The 19,217-nt window shown below is 43.1% G+C and overlaps 1 protein-coding gene across 2 annotated transcripts in view; it reads right to left on the bottom strand.

The window, feature by feature from the left end:
- syk (spleen tyrosine kinase) overlaps positions 1-19,217 on the bottom strand; it is a 39,650-nt gene that overhangs the window by 7,668 nt on the left and 12,765 nt on the right. Inside the window, exons 2-9 of one of the 2 annotated variants that reach the window (XM_071351391.1) lie at positions 17,410-17,882; positions 16,588-16,748; positions 14,630-14,768; positions 13,134-13,218; positions 11,936-11,964; positions 4,669-4,740; positions 2,522-2,603; positions 2,196-2,355 (exon numbers count right to left, since the gene is read on the bottom strand). In XM_071351391.1, coding sequence (XP_071207492.1) covers positions 2,196-2,355; positions 2,522-2,603; positions 4,669-4,740; positions 11,936-11,964; positions 13,134-13,218; positions 14,630-14,768; positions 16,588-16,748; positions 17,410-17,811 — 1,130 coding nt within the window. In that variant the 5' untranslated portion in view covers positions 17,812-17,882. The remainder of the gene's footprint in view (positions 1-2,195; positions 2,356-2,521; positions 2,604-4,668; positions 4,741-11,935; positions 11,965-13,133; positions 13,219-14,629; positions 14,769-16,587; positions 16,749-17,409; positions 17,883-19,217) is intronic. The other variant, XM_071351392.1, reaches the window with a different exon arrangement.

Here is a 19,217-nt window from a genome sequence, read left to right as displayed (position 1 = left end):
ACCTGGTCTTAACTCGGACAATGAGGACTCATTATTTTCCGAGACCAGCCAAAACCAGCGGAGTCAGTCAGAGCATGAAATCGCTTCGCCTGGCCAAATACCCACACTCCTTTGATGACAAATGAATATCTTATTGCCTATGAAACCTTGGCTTCCTGTTTTACTGGTAACATTACTGTCCTTTTCTTTCATTTAAAAATATTCTCAAACTTGTCGCTCTCGTCAGAATTTCCTTAATTTGCTGTTAGGGAAGAGTGGGGCAAATTGTTTGAAAGTTGGGCGCTCACTATTAGTAAGACGGGGAAGTTGTAACATACAGTACCAATGAAAAGTTTGGACACAACTACTCATTCAAGGGTTTTTCCTTTTTTTTGTTGTTGCTATTTTCTACAAAGTAGCCACCTTTGCTTTGATGACAGCTTTGCACACTCTTGGCATTCTCTCAACCAGCTTCATGAGGTAGTCACCTGGAATGCATTTAAATTAACAGGTGTGCCTTGTTAAAAGTTAATTTATGGAATTTATTTCCTTAATGCGTTTGAGCCAATCAGTTGTGTTGTGACAAAGTAGGGGTGGTATACTGACGATAGCCCTATTTGGTAAAATACCAAGTCCATATTATGGCAAGAAGAGCTCAAATAAGCAAAGAGAAATGACAGTCCATCATTACTTTAAGACATGAAGGTCAGTCAATCCGGACATTTTCAAGAACTTTGAACGTTTCTTCAAGTGCAGTCGCAAAAACCATCAAGAGCTATGATGAAACTGGCTCTCATGAGGAACGTCACAAGAAAGAAAGACCCAAAGTTACCTCTGCTGCAGAAGATAAGTTCATTAGCGTTACCAGCCTCAGAAATTGCAGCCCAAATAAATGCTTCATAGAGTTCAAGTAACAGACACATCTCAACATCAACTGTTCAGAGGAGACTGCGTGAATCAGGCCTTCATGGTTGAATTGCTGCAAAGAAACCACTACTAAATGACACCAATAAGAAGAAGAGACTTGCTTGGGCCAAGAAACATGAGCAATGGACATTAGACCGGTGGAGTCCAAATTGCCTACGCAGAGTAGGTGAACAGATGATCTCTGCATGTATGGTTCCCACCGTGAAGCACGGAGGAGGAGGTGTGATGGTGTGGGGTTGTGCTTTGCTGGTGACACTGTCTGTGATTTATTTAGAATTCAAGGCACACTTAACCAGCATGGATACCACAGCATTGTGCAGCAATACACCATCCCATCTGGTTTGGGCTTAGTGGGACTATCATTTGTTTTTCAACTGGACAATGACCCAACACACCTCCAGGCTGTGTAAGGGCTATTTGACAAAGAAGGAGAGTGATGGAGTGCTGCATCAGATGACCTGGCCTCCACAATCACCCGACCTCAACCCAATTGAGATGATTTGGGATGAGTTGGACCGCACAGTGAAGGAAAAGCAGCAAACAAGTGCTCAGCATATGTGGGAACTCCTTCAAGACTATTGGAAAAGCATTCCAGGTGAAGCTGGTTGAGAGAATGCCAAGCGTGTGAAAAGCTGTCATCAAGCAAAGGGTGGATACTTTGAAGAATCTCAAATATAACATATATTTTGATTGGTTACTACATGATTCCGTATATGTTATTTCATAGTTTTGATGTCTTCACTATTATTCTACAATGTAGAAAAATAAAGAAAAACCCTTGAATGAGAAGTGCGTCCAAAATTTTGACTGGTACTGTGTATACTATATATATATATTTTAAATCTATTATAAACCTGTTTGTGTTAGTGATAACTATTTCTGTAATTGCCCTCATCATACATGTATTTCACCATTCTTAATGTCAAAAGAATACATATGTTTTTCTGAAATATGAACACAGAAAAACTGGTCATTTTAAACTCTTATTAATGTTAAATTAGCTACCAGATGCTACTGCAGCGGAGGTTAGCTAACCGTATCTAGCTTAGCCTTATGCAGTGACATCACCTGCATTAAGACATGATATAACTGTTGTCACTGAACTATGACATCTGGTTTAATGGTATTGGCGGGTTGACAGTGGTGTCTATTCTAAGTATGGGAAATATTATGAATCATAATCATATTAGGTTGTATTGTTATTGGACTATCCCTTACATTTGTTTTAAAGAATATGAAATTGGAAACAGCAATTCATATTTTCCTTTTAAGCTGTGAAGGTTACGTACTTCCTCATTTTGTAGATGCCCTTCATGACGGTCCCAAAGTTCCCAGAGCCCAACTCTCCATCTTCCAGGAAGAGCTGTTTGCGGTCCACAGTGGAGGTCCTCAGCTCGTCTGGGTCAGCGTAAGGACTCTCGTACACCTCTGTGTCCATTGGCATGGACTCTGAGACAGGACACACAACCCATACAGTGTGATAACATCAATTTCGATTCAATTCAATACAACTTTGGGCTGCAGCAGTGCATCAAAATATATATCTCACGAATACAAGAGTGGGCCACTCCAATCAGGATTTGTCTCAAAAGTTATGACCCCTCCCATCACTCACCTTTGCTGACCATATTATTTGGAGCCCTGGTGTCATAAGGGTTGAGGTTATCTGTGGTTTTGCTGTGAGAGGCACCCCTGTCCTATTACAGGATACAATAAGAGAGGGGTCAAGGTACAAATAATATTGATGGTACATAGATAATTTGGAGAGAATACTGCCGGAATGTAACCTGAAATGGTTTGATTGGTTGGTTGATTGATTGACACACAGAAGCATAAACTCCCCTTGACCCTCTCAAGCAGAACACCAATCTCTGTCTTCTTCATGGATCACTTATTACAGTGAATTAAAATACACCACTGTTGATGTGGTTGACATTTGTGTGGTTTTTAAATGGGAGCTTCACATAGTTTGGTATGTTGTTTGTCACCTTCAGAATACTTTGAATACCTTTTTTTGGTTGTGCATGAAAGACATTTTTTTCTCCAAATTCACACATCTCACTGTAGATGATGTCATCAGGTGATTTTAAAGGTGAAAGGTGGGGTGGGTCACTGGAGATTACTATTGAGTAAAAACAATTTTCTCTCATTTCAATGTGGTTTTCCAAATGGAGTTCAACTCTAATTCCAGTGTGTGTACTCTAAATTAGACATGGCCAGAGCAAGGAGTTTGGGTAGCCAGGCTTGTTATATCAATGTAGGTCTACAATGTAGATATACAACTGAATCAATTTTTTTTTTTTTACATTGATTTGTGTCTCAGTGTGCGTGTCACTGCAATTACAAGGGAATCCATGAAGGAGAAGAGACTCTGCATCAACAACAACAAAGTAAATGGAATGAATGATTCACGCAGAAGGTAAAAGGGAAAACCAAGGGCAGATGTCAGGAACTTTAAACACATGCGTTTGAAGGAGGGCTACGGGAACAAATGTAACCAAGAGCCAGCTCACTGACCATTTTGTCCCTTACCCCTGCTTTAAGGCATGGCATGCCTAAATTAGGAAGCGTTCATTAGCTTAACTACCACTTGAGAAATGTAATCCCATGGGACTGAACACCAAGAACTGAACTGGTTCACTTCCTCACAACTTCATCTCTATGGAAACAACATCTCATTTTTTTGCAATGATAAACAACTGTCTACACTACGGAGTACTATGAGACTTTAATGTTTTCATAAGGGTTTTGTAATTACCCAAAGTGACCTCTAGGTGGCGTACAAGTTCTAATAGACTGTAATGATGTCTGTTTCACTCAGGTTAGTCCTCAATTATTAAATGTTAAAACATATTTTAAAAAGAGTAAAGATCCTTGGATAAAGGAAGATTGTATCACTTTATAAACTGTGAATTTCCAAGAAATTATATGAAGTTCTTGTCAAGAAAGACAATTAATTCTCACAGTTGGAGATCATGATGAATAAACATGAACATCAACCAGAAGTAATTCTACGAGTCAATTGTAATATTTAATTCAATTTAAAAAATCATGAGTGTGAAATTCCAAATATTGTCTGAACATATTGCGTTGATGAGTAATTAGTTGATTTATTATCATGGGCCTTTCTCAAAATCATGTAGCACAGTGATACTATATTAAAGGTACACTCACCAAGATGACATCAGTCACACCAAGGTGACTTCCTACTTACAGACAACAACATAATCACAATTAAAATCTGACTAGACTGCCATTAATGGGCCTTCACAATTTGCGCTCTCCCATTTCCACATTGGCAAGATGTTAGTTTGTAAGTAGAAAGACCTGTCGTGTATGATGATGTCAGTCATGCAGGCTGTCTCTTTAAGGGCTCGATTAACTTCGTATCGCGGAATCGCTATAACGTTCACGGTAAACGCTGCATATGCCGGACTCAATAGGAAATTACCTCCTTTAGATTTAAATAGCTCTATAGCACAGAACTTCCACGATACGGATTTAATCGAGCCTGAGTCAGTCGGCTACATTCAATTGATTACATTTCTAAGGTCATCTATTCACACTTTTAATTTCTTGGGGGAATGTGAGGGGGATATGAATGGAGGAAAGAGTGCAGGTAAATTTCAGAGAGGGGTGTTAGTATGTAGCAATCCACACTTTAGCAAAAATCACACTTTTGAGTGTTAAGGGTTGGGGGATGCACGAGGCCTACTGTACCACTGTAGGGGTTAAGAGGGGGGAGGAGCTGTGTTAGGGCACCTTTTTTCGACCAGGTATGGGTATGGAGTAGGATTTGATTCTGGTGAGCATTCCACCTGCCGCTTCCAATAGCTAGAAACCACAGTTTCAGAGAGGGTCATGTTATTAAGGGAAATTGTTATTTAAAGTCTGTTTAGTTGTGGGGGGAAAATGTTAGCTCACATATGAACAAAAGGTGCAACGCTGAAACACTTTTTCCCTCATCGGAAAGCTCTGCAAACAATGCATTCTCTTTTCTTTTTTTTCTTTTTTTCATGTATTCCTGTAACATTTGATCATTTAACGACACCGGGTTGGAATTCAATCAAATCTGCAAAGTGAAAACCTGCACTGTGTGGGGTAAAAGCATTATTTCTGTTTCACATTCAAGCTCATTTTTAAGTAATGTTATCATTTATACAGTGTTTACTGGGTGAAACCAAACTAAACTCATTAAGATTTTTTTAAGTTAAAATGTTCTCATGTATGGAAAAAGACATGGATGATTATTTAGCCAGATAAAACTTCCTACTGGGGATTATGGGCTGTTTAAAGATAAACCGAACCATGGATTACAGTTTCTCATGGCCCGTAGACTACTTTCAGGGTGAGGACCCATCTAACATCAAGTTGTAAAACCCTGAACTTCCCCTTTTAATAAAGTATTTCACAAAGAGGAGGGAAGCATTTGGGAAATTCCTTCTCCGTATTTTATCATGAAGTACAGTACAGTGTGAAAATGATCATGTGAAAACGATCGATCGATAGGATGTGTGCTTGTTTGATAAAGTAAAGGGCAATAAAGTTTGTAAAAAAAACAACACATTCTGTATTATTGAAGACTAGACCAAACACCAGATTGATGCATGAAAAAGCTCATAGGCTTGCCTTCAGAAAGTATTCACACCCCTTGACCTTTTCCACATGTTGTTGTGTTACAGCCTAAATTTTCAATTGATTGAACTGAGTGGCCTAGTTACAATTTTGGCTTAAATCGGCTTGAAAAGCTATGGCAAGACTTGCAAATGGCTGTCTAGCAATGATCAACCAACTCTTCAAACAGGGCTTGAGGAATGTTTTAAAGAATAATGGGCAAATGTTGCACAATCCAGGTGTGCAAAGCTCTTAAAGACTTACACAGAAAGACACACAGCTGTAATTGCTGCCAAAGGTGATTCTAACATGTATTGACTCAAAGGGTGTCTAATTTTCCATGAATAAAAAATAACAAAGTATTGAATTTTTCTTCCACTTTGACATTAGAGTATTTTGTGTAGATTGTTGACAAAAAAACTTAACAATACAAAAAATTGAAAAAGTCAAGGGGTGTGAATACTTTCTGAAGGCACTGCAATAAGGAAGTTGTCACGCCCTGGCCTTTGTATTCTTTGTTTTCTTTATTATTTTAGTTAGGTCAGGGTGTGACATGGGTAATGTTTGTGGTTTTGTTTCGTTTTGGGTGGTTATATGGAAAAGGGGGGGTGTTGGGTTTAGAGTATGGGTTTGTGTTGAGTGAGTGTTTCTAGGTATGTCTATGGTTGAGTGTATGTTCTAGGTATGTCTATGGCTGCCTGAGTGGTTCTCAATTAGAGACAGATGTCTTTCATTTGTCTCTGATTGGGAGCCATATTTTAGGCGGTCATAGGCATCAGGTTTTTGTCGGGTCATTGTCTTAGTCTGTGTCTAGGTCTGTGTCAAGTTTGCATGTTTTGCATTTTGTCGGTTTTGTTTCACGATCTTCGATTTGTTGTTTTGCTTCGTTGGTTCGTCTTCTAAATAAAGAGAAGATGTATTTTTCACACGCTGCGCCTTGGTCCGCTTTCTCTCCCATGGTCAATCGTGACAGAATGACCCGACCATTCAGGACCAAGCAGCGTGAAAGGAGGGAGCCAGAGCCCGTTGTGCAGATACTGGAGGTGAGCAATGGGAAGGATATAGAGACTGTTAAGGATTTATTGAGGAGTTTGGAGGAGAGTGAAAAGAGGGAGCTGCTGTGTTGGTGCGTGAGGCACGACATCCACCCGACAGAGCGTGTGCGGGATGTGATGTTACCTGAGTCAGCTCTTCATGCTCGTCCTGAGTTGCGTGCTAACCGTCTGGGAATGACAGTTCCACGAACCAGGCCTCCTGTGTGCATTCCTAGTCCTACACCTCCTGTAACACCTTCCCGTCCCAGCCCGGTACCACCAGTTCCGGCACCACGCCCCAGGATTCCAGGGTATGGGAAGGATACAGAAACTGTTAAGGATTTATTGAGGAGTTTGGAGGAGAGTGAAAAGAGGGAGCTGCTGTGTTGGTGCGTGAGGCACGACATCCACCCGACAGAGCGTGTGCGGGATGTGATGTTACCTGAGTCAGCTCTTCATGCTCGTCCTGAGTTGCGTGCTACCCGTCTGGGAATGACAGTTCCACGAACCAGGCCTCCTGTGTGCATTCCTAGTCCTACACCTCCTGTAACACCTTCCCGTCCCAGCCCGGTACCACCAGTTCCGGTACCACGCACTAGGCCTAATGTGCGTATCCAGGGTCCAGTATGCCCTGTTCCTTCTCCCCGCACTAGCCTTCAGGTGCGTGTCCCTAGCCCGGTACCACCAGTTCCGGCACCACGCACCAGGCCTATAGTGCGTCTCAGCCGGCCAGAGCTGCCAGTCTGCCCCGAGTCGTCAGAGCTGCCAGTCTGCCCCGAGTCGTCAGAGCTGCCAGTCTGCCCCGAGTCGTCAGAGCTGCCAGTCTGCCCCGAGTCGTCAGAGCTGCCAGTCTGCCCCGAGTCGTCAGAGCTGCCAGTCTGCCCCGAGTCGTCAGAGCTGCCAGTCTGCCCCGAGTCGTCAGAGCTGCCAGTCTACCCATCGCCTTCTGAGCCATCCGTCTACCCGGTGCCATCTGAGTCATCCGTCTACCCAGTGCCATCTGAGTCATCCGTCTACCCAGTGCCATCTGAGTCATCCGTCTACCCAGTGCCATCTGAGTCATCCGTCTACCCAGTGCCATCTGAGTCATCCGTCTACCCAGTGCCATCTGAGTCATCCGTCTACCCAGTGCCATCTGAGTCATCCGTCTACCCAGTGCCATCTGAGTCATCCGTCTACCCAGTGCCATCTGAGTCATCCGTCTACCCAGTGCCATCTGAGTCATCCGTCTACCCAGTGCCATCTGAGTCATCCGTCTACCCAGTGCCATCTGAGTCATCCGTCTACCCAGTGCCATCTGAGTCATCCGTCTACCCAGTGCCATCTGAGTCATCCGTCTACCCAGTGCCATCTGAGTCATCCGTCTACCCAGTGCCATGTGAGTCATCCGTCTACCCAGTGCCATGTGAGTCATCCGTCTACCCAGTGCCATGTGAGTCATCCGTCTACCCAGTGCCATGTGAGTCATCCGTCTACCCAGTGCCATGTGAGTCATCCGTCTACCCAGTGCCATGTGAGTCATCCGTCTACCCAGTGCCATGTGAGTCATCCGTCTACCCAGTGCCATGTGAGCCATCCGGCTACCCGGCGCCATCTGAGCCATCCGTCTACCCGGCGCCATCTGAGCTATCCGTCTGCCCAGCGCCTTCTGAGCCATCTGTCTGTCCCGAGCCATTAGAGCCGTCCATCAGTCAGGAGCTGCCAGAGCCGCCAGCCAGTCAGGAGCTGCCAGAGACGCCAGCCAGTCAGGAGCTGCCAGAGACGCCAGCCAGTCAGGAGCTGCCAGAGCTGCCCTACAGTCATGAGCTGCCCTACAGTCATGAGCTGCCTTACAGTCATGAGCTGCCCTACAGTCATGAGCTGCCCTACAGTCATGAGCTGCCCTACAGTCATGAGCTGCCCTACAGTCATGAGCTGCACTACAGTCATGAGCTGCCCTACAGTCATGAGCTGCCCTACAGTCATGAGCTGCCCTACAGTCATGAGCTGCCCTACAGTCATGAGCTGCCACCCAGTCATGAGCTGCCACCCAGTCCGGACCTGCCGGAGTCCCTCAGCCCGGACCTGCCGGAGTCCCTCAGCCCGGACCTGCCGGAGTCCCTACGCCCGGACCTGCCGGAGTCCCTACGCCCGGACCTGCCGGAGTCCCTACGCCCGGACCTGCCAGAGTTCCTTAGCCAGGACCTGCCAGAGTTCCTCAGCCATGAGCAGCCAGAGTCGTCCGCCAGCCATGAGCAGCCAGAGTCGTCCGCCAGCCATGAGCAGCCAGAGCCTTCCGCCAGCCAGGAGCAGCCAGAGCCTTCCGCCAGCCAGGAGCAGCCAGAGCCTTCCGCCAGCCAGGAGCAGCCAGAGCCTTCCGCCAGCCATGAGCAGCCAGAGCCTTCCGCCAGCCCGGATCAGCCAGAGCCTTCCACCAGCCCGGATCAGCCGGATCCGTCAGCCAACCATGAGTCATCCAGCCAGGATCCGTTCCTCAGTCCGGAGCTGCCGTTCCTCAGTCCGGAGCTGCCGTTCCTCAGTCCGGAGCTGCCGTCCCTCAGTCCGGAGCTGCCGTCCCTCAGTCCGGAGCTGCCGTCCCTCAGTCCGGAGCTGCCGTCCCTCAGTCCGGAGCTGCCGTCCCTCAGTCCGGAGCTGCCGTCCCTCAGTCCGGAGCTGCCGTCCCTCAGTCCGGAGCTGCCGTCCCTCAGTCCGGAGCTGCCGTCCCTCAGTCCGGAGCTGCCGTCCCTCAGTCCGGAGCTGCCCCTTATCCTGGTGCTGCCCCTTATCCTGGTGCTGCCCCTTATCCTGGTGCTGCCCTTTAGTCCGGTGCTGCCTCTTAGTCCGGTGCTGCCCCTTAGTCCGGTGCTGCCCCTTAGTCCGGTGCTGCCCCTTAGTCCGGTGCTGCCCCTTAGTCCGGTGCTGCCCCTTAGTCCGGTGCTGCCCCTTAATCCAGTGGGGTTAAGGTGGAGGATGGTCATTGGGAGGAGGCTACGGAGGCGGGTAGTGACTATGGTGGGGTGGGGACCCCGACCAGTGCCGAAGCCGCCACCGTGGAAGGAAGCTCACCCAGACCCTCCCCTAGACTGTGTGCTGGTGCGCCCGGAGTTCGCACCTTAAGGGGGGGGTTATGTCACGCCCTGGCCTTTGTATTCTTTGTTTTCTTTATTATTTTAGTTAGGTCAGGGTGTGACATGGGTAATGTTTGTGGTTTTGTTTCGTTTTGGGTGGTTATATGGAAAAGGGGGGGTGTTGGGTTTAGAGTATGGGTTTGTGTTGAGTGAGTGTTTCTAGGTATGTCTATGGTTGAGTGTATGTTCTAGGTATGTCTATGGCTGCCTGAGTGGTTCTCAATTAGAGACAGATGTCTTTCATTTGTCTCTGATTGGGAGCCATATTTTAGGCGGTCATAGGCATCAGGTTTTTGTCGGGTCATTGTCTTAGTCTGTGTCTAGGTCTGTGTCAAGTTTGCATGTTTTGCATTTTGTCGGTTTTGTTTCACGATCTTCGATTTGTTGTTTTGCTTCGTTGGTTCGTCTTCTAAATAAAGAGAAGATGTATTTTTCACACGCTGCGCCTTGGTCCGCTTTCTCTCCCATGGTCAATCGTGACAGAAGTACTGTAAGTGATGTGTAATATGTCAGCATTATATAGTGTAGTAGAGGGTATTATATAGTGTAGTAGAGGGTATTATATAGTGATGTAGAGGGCATTATATAGTGTAGTAGAGGGTATTATATAGTGAAGTAGAGGGTATTGTATAGTGTAGTAGAGGGTATTATATAGTGTAGTAGAGGGTATTGTATAATGTAGTAGAGGGTATTATATAGTGTAGTAGAGGGTATTATATAGTGATGTAGAGGGTATTATATAGTGTAGTAGAGGGTATTATATAGTGTAGTAGAGGGTATTATATAGTGTAGTAGAGGGTATTATATAGTGTAGTAGAGGGTATTATATAGTGTAGTAGAGGGTATTATATAGTGTAGTAGAGGGTATTATATAGTGAAGTAGAGGGTATTATATAGTGATGTAGAGGGTATTGTATAATGTAGTAGAGGGTATTATATAGTGATGTAGAGGGTATTATATAGTGATGTAGAGGGTATTATATAGTGATGTAGAGGGTATTATATAGTGTAGTAGAGGGTATTATATAGTGTAGTAGAGGGTATTATATAGTGTAGTAGAGGGTATTATATAGTGTAGTAGAGGGTATTATATAGTGTAGTAGAGGGTATTATATAGTGTAGTAGAGGGTATTATATAGTGTAGTAGAGGGTATTATATAGTGAAGTAGAGGGTATTATATAGTGTAGTAGAGGGTATTGTATAGTGTAGTAGAGGGTATTATATAGTGTAGTAGAGGGTATTATATAGTGAAGTAGAGGGTATTATATAGTGTAGTAGAGGGTATTGTATAATGTAGTAGAGGGTATTATATAGTGTAGTAGAGGGTATTGTATAGTGAAGTAGAGGGCATTATATAGTGAAGTAGAGGGCATTATATAGTGTAGTAGAGGGTATTATATAGTGTAGTAGAGGGTATTATATAGTGAAGTAGAGGGTATTGTATAGTGTAGTAGAGGGTATTGTATAATGTAGTAGAGGGTATTATATAGTGTAGTAGAGGGTATTGTATAGTGTAGTAGAGGGTATTGTATAGTGAAGTAGAGGGTATTATATAGTGTAGTAGAGGGTATTATATAGTGTAGTAGAGGGTATTATATAGTGAAGTAGAGGGTATTATATAGTGTAGTAGAGGGTATTGTATAATGTAGTAGAGGGTATTATATAGTGAAGTAGAGGGTATTATATAGTGAAGTAGAGGGTATTATATAGTGAAGTAGAGGGTATTATATAGTGAAGTAGAGGGTATTGTATAATGTAGTAGAGGGTATTATATAGTGAAGTAGAGGGTATTATATAGTGAAGTAGAGGGTATTATATAGTGAAGTAGAGGGTATTATATAGTGAAGTAGAGGGTATTGTATAGTGAAGTAGAGGGTATTGTATAATGTAATAGAGGGTTCATGTTATTTGTGTCAATATGCCAGTGCTATCAACAAGTACACACCGTATAAACTGTGTGTTTTGCAGGCATCTTTTAAATGACATTGCTTATTGAAAAATACTGTTTCTGTGTTTGCTCTTCATACTGGTGATGAAAAAAAGGGAAAATACTATTTCTCATAAGACTGGATGTCAACCTGGTTGGTGTAGTTTATGACAATGTGTAAAGTGCCTACTGATATTTGTTCCCCTTAATTTGTCAATGATTATACACACACACACACACACACACACACACACACACACACACACACACACACACACACACACACACACACACACAGCAAGAGAGAGCAGTGCAGTAAACACAAATAAAGTGGAGGAACACTTACATTATTATAGCCTGCTCGTCCAATACCACCTGCACAATGAAAACAGTCGGACACGTTCACTCCCATAGTCATGTAAACATATACACATATACACATATATGCTGTCTATTAATCTGTCTAGTATACATCCACCTATTAATCTATATAGTATACATCCACCTATTAATCTGTCTAGTATACATCCACCTATTAATCTATATAGTATACATCCACCTATTAATCTGTCTAGTATACATCCACCTATTAATCTATATAGTATACATCCACCTATTAATCTATATAGTATACATCCACCTATTAATCTGTCTAGTATAGATCCACCTATTAATCTGTCTAGTATACATCCACCTATTAATCTATATACTATACATCCACCTATTAATCTATATAGTATACATCCACCTATTAATCTATATAGTATACATCCACCTATTAATCTGTCTAGTATACATCCACCTATTAATCTATATAGTATACATCCACCTATTAATCTATATAGTATACATCCACCTATTAATCTGTCTAGTATACATCCACCTATTAATCTATATAGTATACATCCACCTATTAATCTATATAGTATACATCCACCTATTAATCTGTCTAGTATACATCCACCTATTAATCTGTCTAGTATAGATCCACCTATTAATCTATATAGTATACATCCACCTATTAATCTATATAGTATACATCTGTTTATGCATCTACTTATGAATCAATTATTAAACGTCTGTCTGTCTGTCTGTCTGTCTGTCTGTCTGTCTGTCTGTCTGTCTGTCTGTCTGTCTGTCTGTCTGTCTGTCTGTCTGTCTGTCTGTCTGTCTGTCTGCTTGCCTGTCTGTCTGTCTGTCTGTCTGTCTGTCTGTCTGTCTGTCTGTCTGTCTGTCTGTCTGTCTGTCTGTCTGTCTGTCTGTCTGTCTGTCTGTCTGCTTGCCTGTCTGTCTGTCTGTCTGTCTGTCTGTCTGTCTGTCTGTCTGTCTGTCTGTCTGTCTGTCTGTCTGTCTGTCTGCTTGCCTGTCTGTCTGCTTGCCTGTCTGTCTGCTTGTCTGTCTGTCTGCTTGTCTGTCTGTCTGTCTGTCTGCCCGTATGTCTGTCAATGTTTCTGTATTGGACTCTGTCTACAGTATTTCTCTATCCGTCCATATTTCCACATAACAGCTCTGTCTGTTTTTATTAATTGTGAAGGAGTGTGTACCAAAGTGTTCGCCCTCAGGTCGTGGACAGGCGTCAGTCAGTACGCGGAGCAGCCCGTCTGGCTTGTAGGAGTAATGCTCCACCAGCTATGAGAGAAAGAAGGTGTCAGGGTATGTCTCTTGCGGGTTCATCAAAAACAGGTGAAGCTTGTGCCTGTGTGTTAACGTGCTGTCTTTTCTCCTAAGTGTTTAATTAAGCAACAATGCCTGAGGGGTGTGGTATATGGTCAATATACCACGGCTAAGGGTAGTTCTTAGTCACGAAGCAACGCAGAGTGCCTGGATACAGCCCTTAGCCGTGGTATATTGGTCATATATCACAAACCCCCGAAGTTCCTTATTGCCATTATAAACTGGTTACCAACATAATTAGAGAAGTAAAAATAACTGTTTTTTTTCATACCCGTGGTATACGGTCTCATATACCACGGCTGTCAGCCAATCAGCATTCAGGGCTCGAACCACACAACTTATCATAGGTACTTTGGGCCAAATAGGAATATGTAGATGCTGTTTATTGATAGATCATTCATTGTCTGGTTTTGCTTAGTTCAACATAGTACAGTAGGGTCAGAAATGATTGTCTAAGCAAAAATGACTGCATAAAATAATTTAAATACTGAGCTATATTGTATGCTCCAATTTTTTTTATTTTATTATTCTAATACAATTGCTCAGAGAAAGAGATTTTGTTTAATAAGTCCTAAAACATTTTTTTAAAGGTAGGTGTAAAAATTATTCACACCCCTGTTTAAAATACTTTACCTTGCGAAGATAACGACACATCAAAATATTCACCCCCATATTTAACAGTAGGCATGGGGCTCTTTTCTGCTCATGCACTGGTGTGCGTGGCCCAAAGAGCTCTATTTTCATGTCATCCAATCAATGTAAACGCCTGGAGTTTGCTAAACGGCATTGGCACTTGGTTTAGAACAAGCGGGTTGGTCAGATGACATGATGATAGAGCTCTTTGGCCACGCACACCAGTGCATGAGCAGAAAAGAACCCCATACCTACTGTAAAATATGGTGGTGGATCTTTGATCTATTGAGGCACTTTGCTTACACTTGTCCTGGGGTTCTTGTTTAGGTCAACGGCATCATGAACTTTAGCCAGTACCAGGAGATTTTGGCCATATACCACACCTCCTCAGGACTTAATTGCTTAAATATAATATATGCACAAACCGTTTCGACTGGGAAGCATGCGATAGGCTTTACGCAGTTCTACCTCCAACAAAACAACGCTGTGCGCTCTGTCAATCTGATTGAATCTAGCCCTACAAGGCATAAACCCGTCGATCAGGTCTGTATTATAGCTTTATTGGGAGGTTTCCTGGAGACAGATCAAGCCTCATCCTGGACTAAGCATTTTCAATAGAGAGTAAAACGTTTGAATCCAGGACTAGGCTTAATCTGTGTCCGGGAAACTGGCCCTATAAATTGAAGTTTGTTTAAAGTGGAACCTTAAATAATTCTACAGTCTGCGATATTACCTGCCACAGTGTGTCAAACTTCTTCCCATCAGGAATGGAGAGCTTGCCAGCCTTGTCCTTATCGATGCGATAATGCATGACTTGTGACCCATGTAGGAGACACAGGGCGTAGGAACCATTCAGGTCCCGCTGTCTGATCCTGGAGGGAGACATATGGAAGAGACACAGATGAACATAAGAAGGTGGACACGAACTTCCCACTAACGTCAGGGCAGCTACGACTGTGATATGTGGTTTTCCCACCTAGCTATCTTCTAAGATGAACGCATTAACTGTAAGTCACTCTGGATAAGAACGTCTGCTAAATGACTAAAATGTAAATATGAACACAGGAAACTGAGCTATGGCACTGAATATAGGTCCTGTGTGGCTCAGTTGGTAGAGCATGGTTGTGGGCTTGTTTCCCACGGAGGACCAATGTATGCACTCACTAACTGTAAGTCTTTCTGGATAAGAGCATCTGCTAAATGACTAACATATGTACATGAAAGAGTGCTAGACTTACAATTAACTAACTTTCATCAAGATTAGTACAGTGCTTGGATGGCCTAATATTCTTCAGTATATATGCCTTCGGTAACAGCTCATGGTGCATGAGTACTGTAAACTCCGAAACAATCATTCCTATTGGTACGTGACTGTGTAGTCGATAGTTTGATGAAAAGGAACCCCACAACACAGGAAACTGAGCTACGGGTATTGAATAATGAGTCCTGCGTAGCTCAGTGGGTGGAGCACAGTTCTTGCAACACCAGAGTTGTGGGTTTGATTCCCACAGAGGGCCAGTATGAAAATATATGCTTTCACTACTGTAAGTCGCTCTGGATAAGAATGTCTGATGAAATACATTACTACACTAGATGACAACATTGATGAATTGACATTCACAAATAGAAGCTGTTGTTTCATGGAAATCCCGTTTGAAATATAATTGCAGAATTCCTTATGATTTCTATGCATTTGAGAATCCTAACAGTAAATGGTTTATAAAAATACATATTTAAATATGAAAATGCATATTTAAATACGAAAATGCATATATAAATACAAACATGCATATTTAAATATGAACATGCATATTTCAATATGAAAATGCATATTTAATTAAAAATAAATCCAAATTTGTTGAAACACACTGAAGTAATGGAAATTGTGGAGGGAAAGGCTCTTGTTGTATACACCAAGGTAGAGGTCATTCAAATGTTATCAATTCAATTCAGGATTAGAATAAAAAATGTTTCAATTAATTCAAAATAATAAAATAGGACACAATTTTCAATACGTTGAACGCTGAGAAGTAGCTTTGAGGAAAATTCTGCAAAGAGCCCCTTCTAGAATGTTCTTATGACATAAAGTAGAGCAGTCAAACCCCTCCCCCTCCTCTCACTCCCCCCCTGCTCTTTGGTCACTCCAGGAAGTCCTCTGCAAACTGTCACAACGGAAACCACAGCCTGCTTCTCTCTCTACAGCCTAGGCCACTGCTGCCGCCTCGCAGCACAAACTTATCCTACTATAAATAGTCTAGACTACAGACCTCTCATGTATGTCTTCTATCTTCTTTTCAGCGTAGCAAATCTACATCACTTTGCTTTTAACCATTCTTTTTTTTTTTTTACAAGCTATAAGAGCTGACATGAACATGTCAAGAATTGGCTTGGAAAAAGTACCTACAAAGGTTTTTATCATTTAGAATTTTCTGCTATGTCATATCCTCACATGAGTTTTGTTAGGATCTCAAATAGAATTACAAAGTTTAAGTGAAGAGTAGATCATAGCTACTAACAGGACTTCACACAGCCATGACACATAGTTTTTTAATTAAGTAACCTTGTTGACTGGTGTTACACCTTATGACAAGTACATACAATTTTACACCTTACAGTTTTACCCGTGGCCATTCAAAGCAAACCATGGGATGTTACGATAGACAGCCATAGTCATTTTAAGTGGTCCCTTACAGAAATTTGCCATTGGTGCGAGAGCCCATCTGGAGCCGTGATTCAGAGTCCTCACGTGTGATGGTGTGATGGAACCAGGGCATCTTCTCATGGGCGGTGGTGGCGACCAGCTTCTCCAGCTGAGGTCTCTGGCTGATGATGGCCTGCTCCAGGGCCGCACCCTGAGGACATAACACAATGACATCTGACCTGTCCCCGACCACTTTATGGCTGCTTCAAGCAATAGGGAAGGCATACCTTAAAGATAGAAATAGCCGACCCTAGCCTGCAGTTTTACAACAAATTTCCTGCTATTCTGCACATTTTGGCTTAGGGTGGAGAGATTTTTTGGCAGATTTAAAGCAAGTTTGTTGCAATTCAACACATTTTGCCATTGGGCAGAGAGAAGATTTTGCAATTTTCCTACTAATTTCATGCAATTCTACTCATTTTGCCATGTGGTAGAGATTTTACAACAAATTTCCTGCTATACTACACATTTTGCACTGACTTATGTAATGTTAATATGATATCTGAGTGAGCGTGACTAACAACATCAACCCGTGTGGCCGGTTGGTAACTTACCAAAATAAAATGTTTTTGCTGACATGGGCTTATTGAGAAAGAAGATATACACTGCTGATGCACAACTTCATTTAGAAATTGGACTTTATGTACTCTACTATTGTTACTCAAAAAATACATAAAATGGATCCTAATAAAATCAAATCAACAGTAAGTTGAGACCCAGTCTGTCTTCAGTCTGAGCCAACCAATTAATAAATTAATGAACCAACCAACCAACTAACCAATGAATCAGTCAACCCAAGTACTTCTACTAACCTGCAGGTTCCAGGTCTTTTTCACATACTCTCTGATCAGCTTCTCCTTGAGGTCCTCAAAAGGCCCCACCTTGGGCTGCATGCCCTTGGGCCTGTTGTAGGGCATCTTCAGCAGACAAACCAGCCCTTCGCACTTCTGGGAGTGGTAGTCAATCACATCCACGGGGGTTCGGTGGCTTTTCCCCCCAACGATGGCGTACGTCTCGTTGAGCTCCCTCTCTATGGTATAGTGGTAACACTCCCGTCTGTAGGCCACTGACAGGGCGTAGCCCCCTAAGTAGCTCCGGCTCTGCCGTAGCAGGTACATGCCGTCGCCCATACCACCCTGTCGCAGGTAGTCCTCCGCGTCCTCCCGGGTGATGTTGCCGTAGAAGAAGGGCAAGGCATTTACATTGTCGGCCATTTTGTCTCCTGGTTCTTGGCTGCACTGGAAATGCCCGAAAGAAGCTTTGCTATGACTTTCTCAATGGAGACCTACGAAAGGGAACAGATTCAAAAGATCACGATACAGTGAAATGTGCATGACACCTGTTGGTATCCGACTTGTGAGAATGTAGTACCTAACCATCGCTTGACTACACACACATCTAACCACACTCAAAGCTTCAGTAAAACCTATTTTACTAATACTTGCATTTACTGATGATAGATGCATTTACTGATGACAGCTATTGTGTACTAGTTAGTACTATGTAACAAATTGTACCTACACTGTTATTACATGTAACTACTGTTCAATGGGGCGGCAATATGGGACCGTTAATTACATCAACATATTGACACTTACATCAACATATTGACTATGGCTAATTCGATATGTTGAATAAAAGGTTAATATATTTCAAACCCTACATCAATATTGCTACTGTGCTATATGACTGATACAAGGAAGTTCCAAAAGACAGGACAGCCTCATCACACAGTAACTCTACATTAAAGGCCTATGTGGCAGATGTAGTGTGAAACACGCCCGCAACACTTCACTGCATCTCTAAGCAGAATTCAGTGAGCCGTGTTCACACACAGTATGACAACCAGATAGCACAACCCTAGAGTCTCTACTGCAGCATGTTCATTTGACATTTCAGTTATTTGGCAGACGCTCTTATCCAGAGCGACTTACAATTAGTACATTCATCTTAAGATGAGGTGAGACAACAACATATCACAATCATATCAAGTACATTTTCCTCTCAAAGTATTTATCAGCAAAGTCAATACTAGTGGGAAAAGACACGTTTCTTAAATAAGTGCGTTTTTAAGATACTCTTCAAAGAGGTAGGTGTTTCAGACATTTTCAGAAGATGGGCAGGGACTCCGTTGTCCTGACTTAGGGGGAATCTTGTTCCACCATTGGGGTTCCATGACAGAGAAGGTCAGAGGTGGCCGAACGGAGTACTTGGGTAGGGATGTAGGGTTTGAGAATAGCCTGAAGTTAAGGAGGGGCAGTTCCTCTTGCTGCTCCGTAGGCAAGCACTAGGGTCTTGCAGATGATGTGAGCTTCGACTGGAAGTTAGTGGAGGAGCGGCGTGACATGGGAGAACTTAGGAAGGATGAACTGTCATGTTTTGTCATTGATTATCATGTCTTGTCCCTGTGCTTCCCTCTGCTGGTCTTATTAGGTTCTTTCCCTCTTTCTATCCCTCTCTCTCCTCCTCCCTCTCTCCCTCTCCCGCTCTCTCTCTCTATCGTTCCGTTCCTGCTCCCAGCTGTTTCTCATTCTCCTAACGACCTCATTTACTCTTTCACACCTGTCCCCTATTTTGCCCTCTGATTAGAGTCCCTATTTCTCCCTCTGTTTTCCGCTTC

The sequence above is a fragment of the Salvelinus alpinus genome, chromosome 18 (genome assembly GCF_045679555.1).
Source record: "Salvelinus alpinus chromosome 18, SLU_Salpinus.1, whole genome shotgun sequence".
NCBI lineage: Eukaryota > Metazoa > Chordata > Actinopteri > Salmoniformes > Salmonidae > Salvelinus > Salvelinus alpinus.
This window is presented reverse-complemented; position numbering and strand designations above follow the sequence as displayed.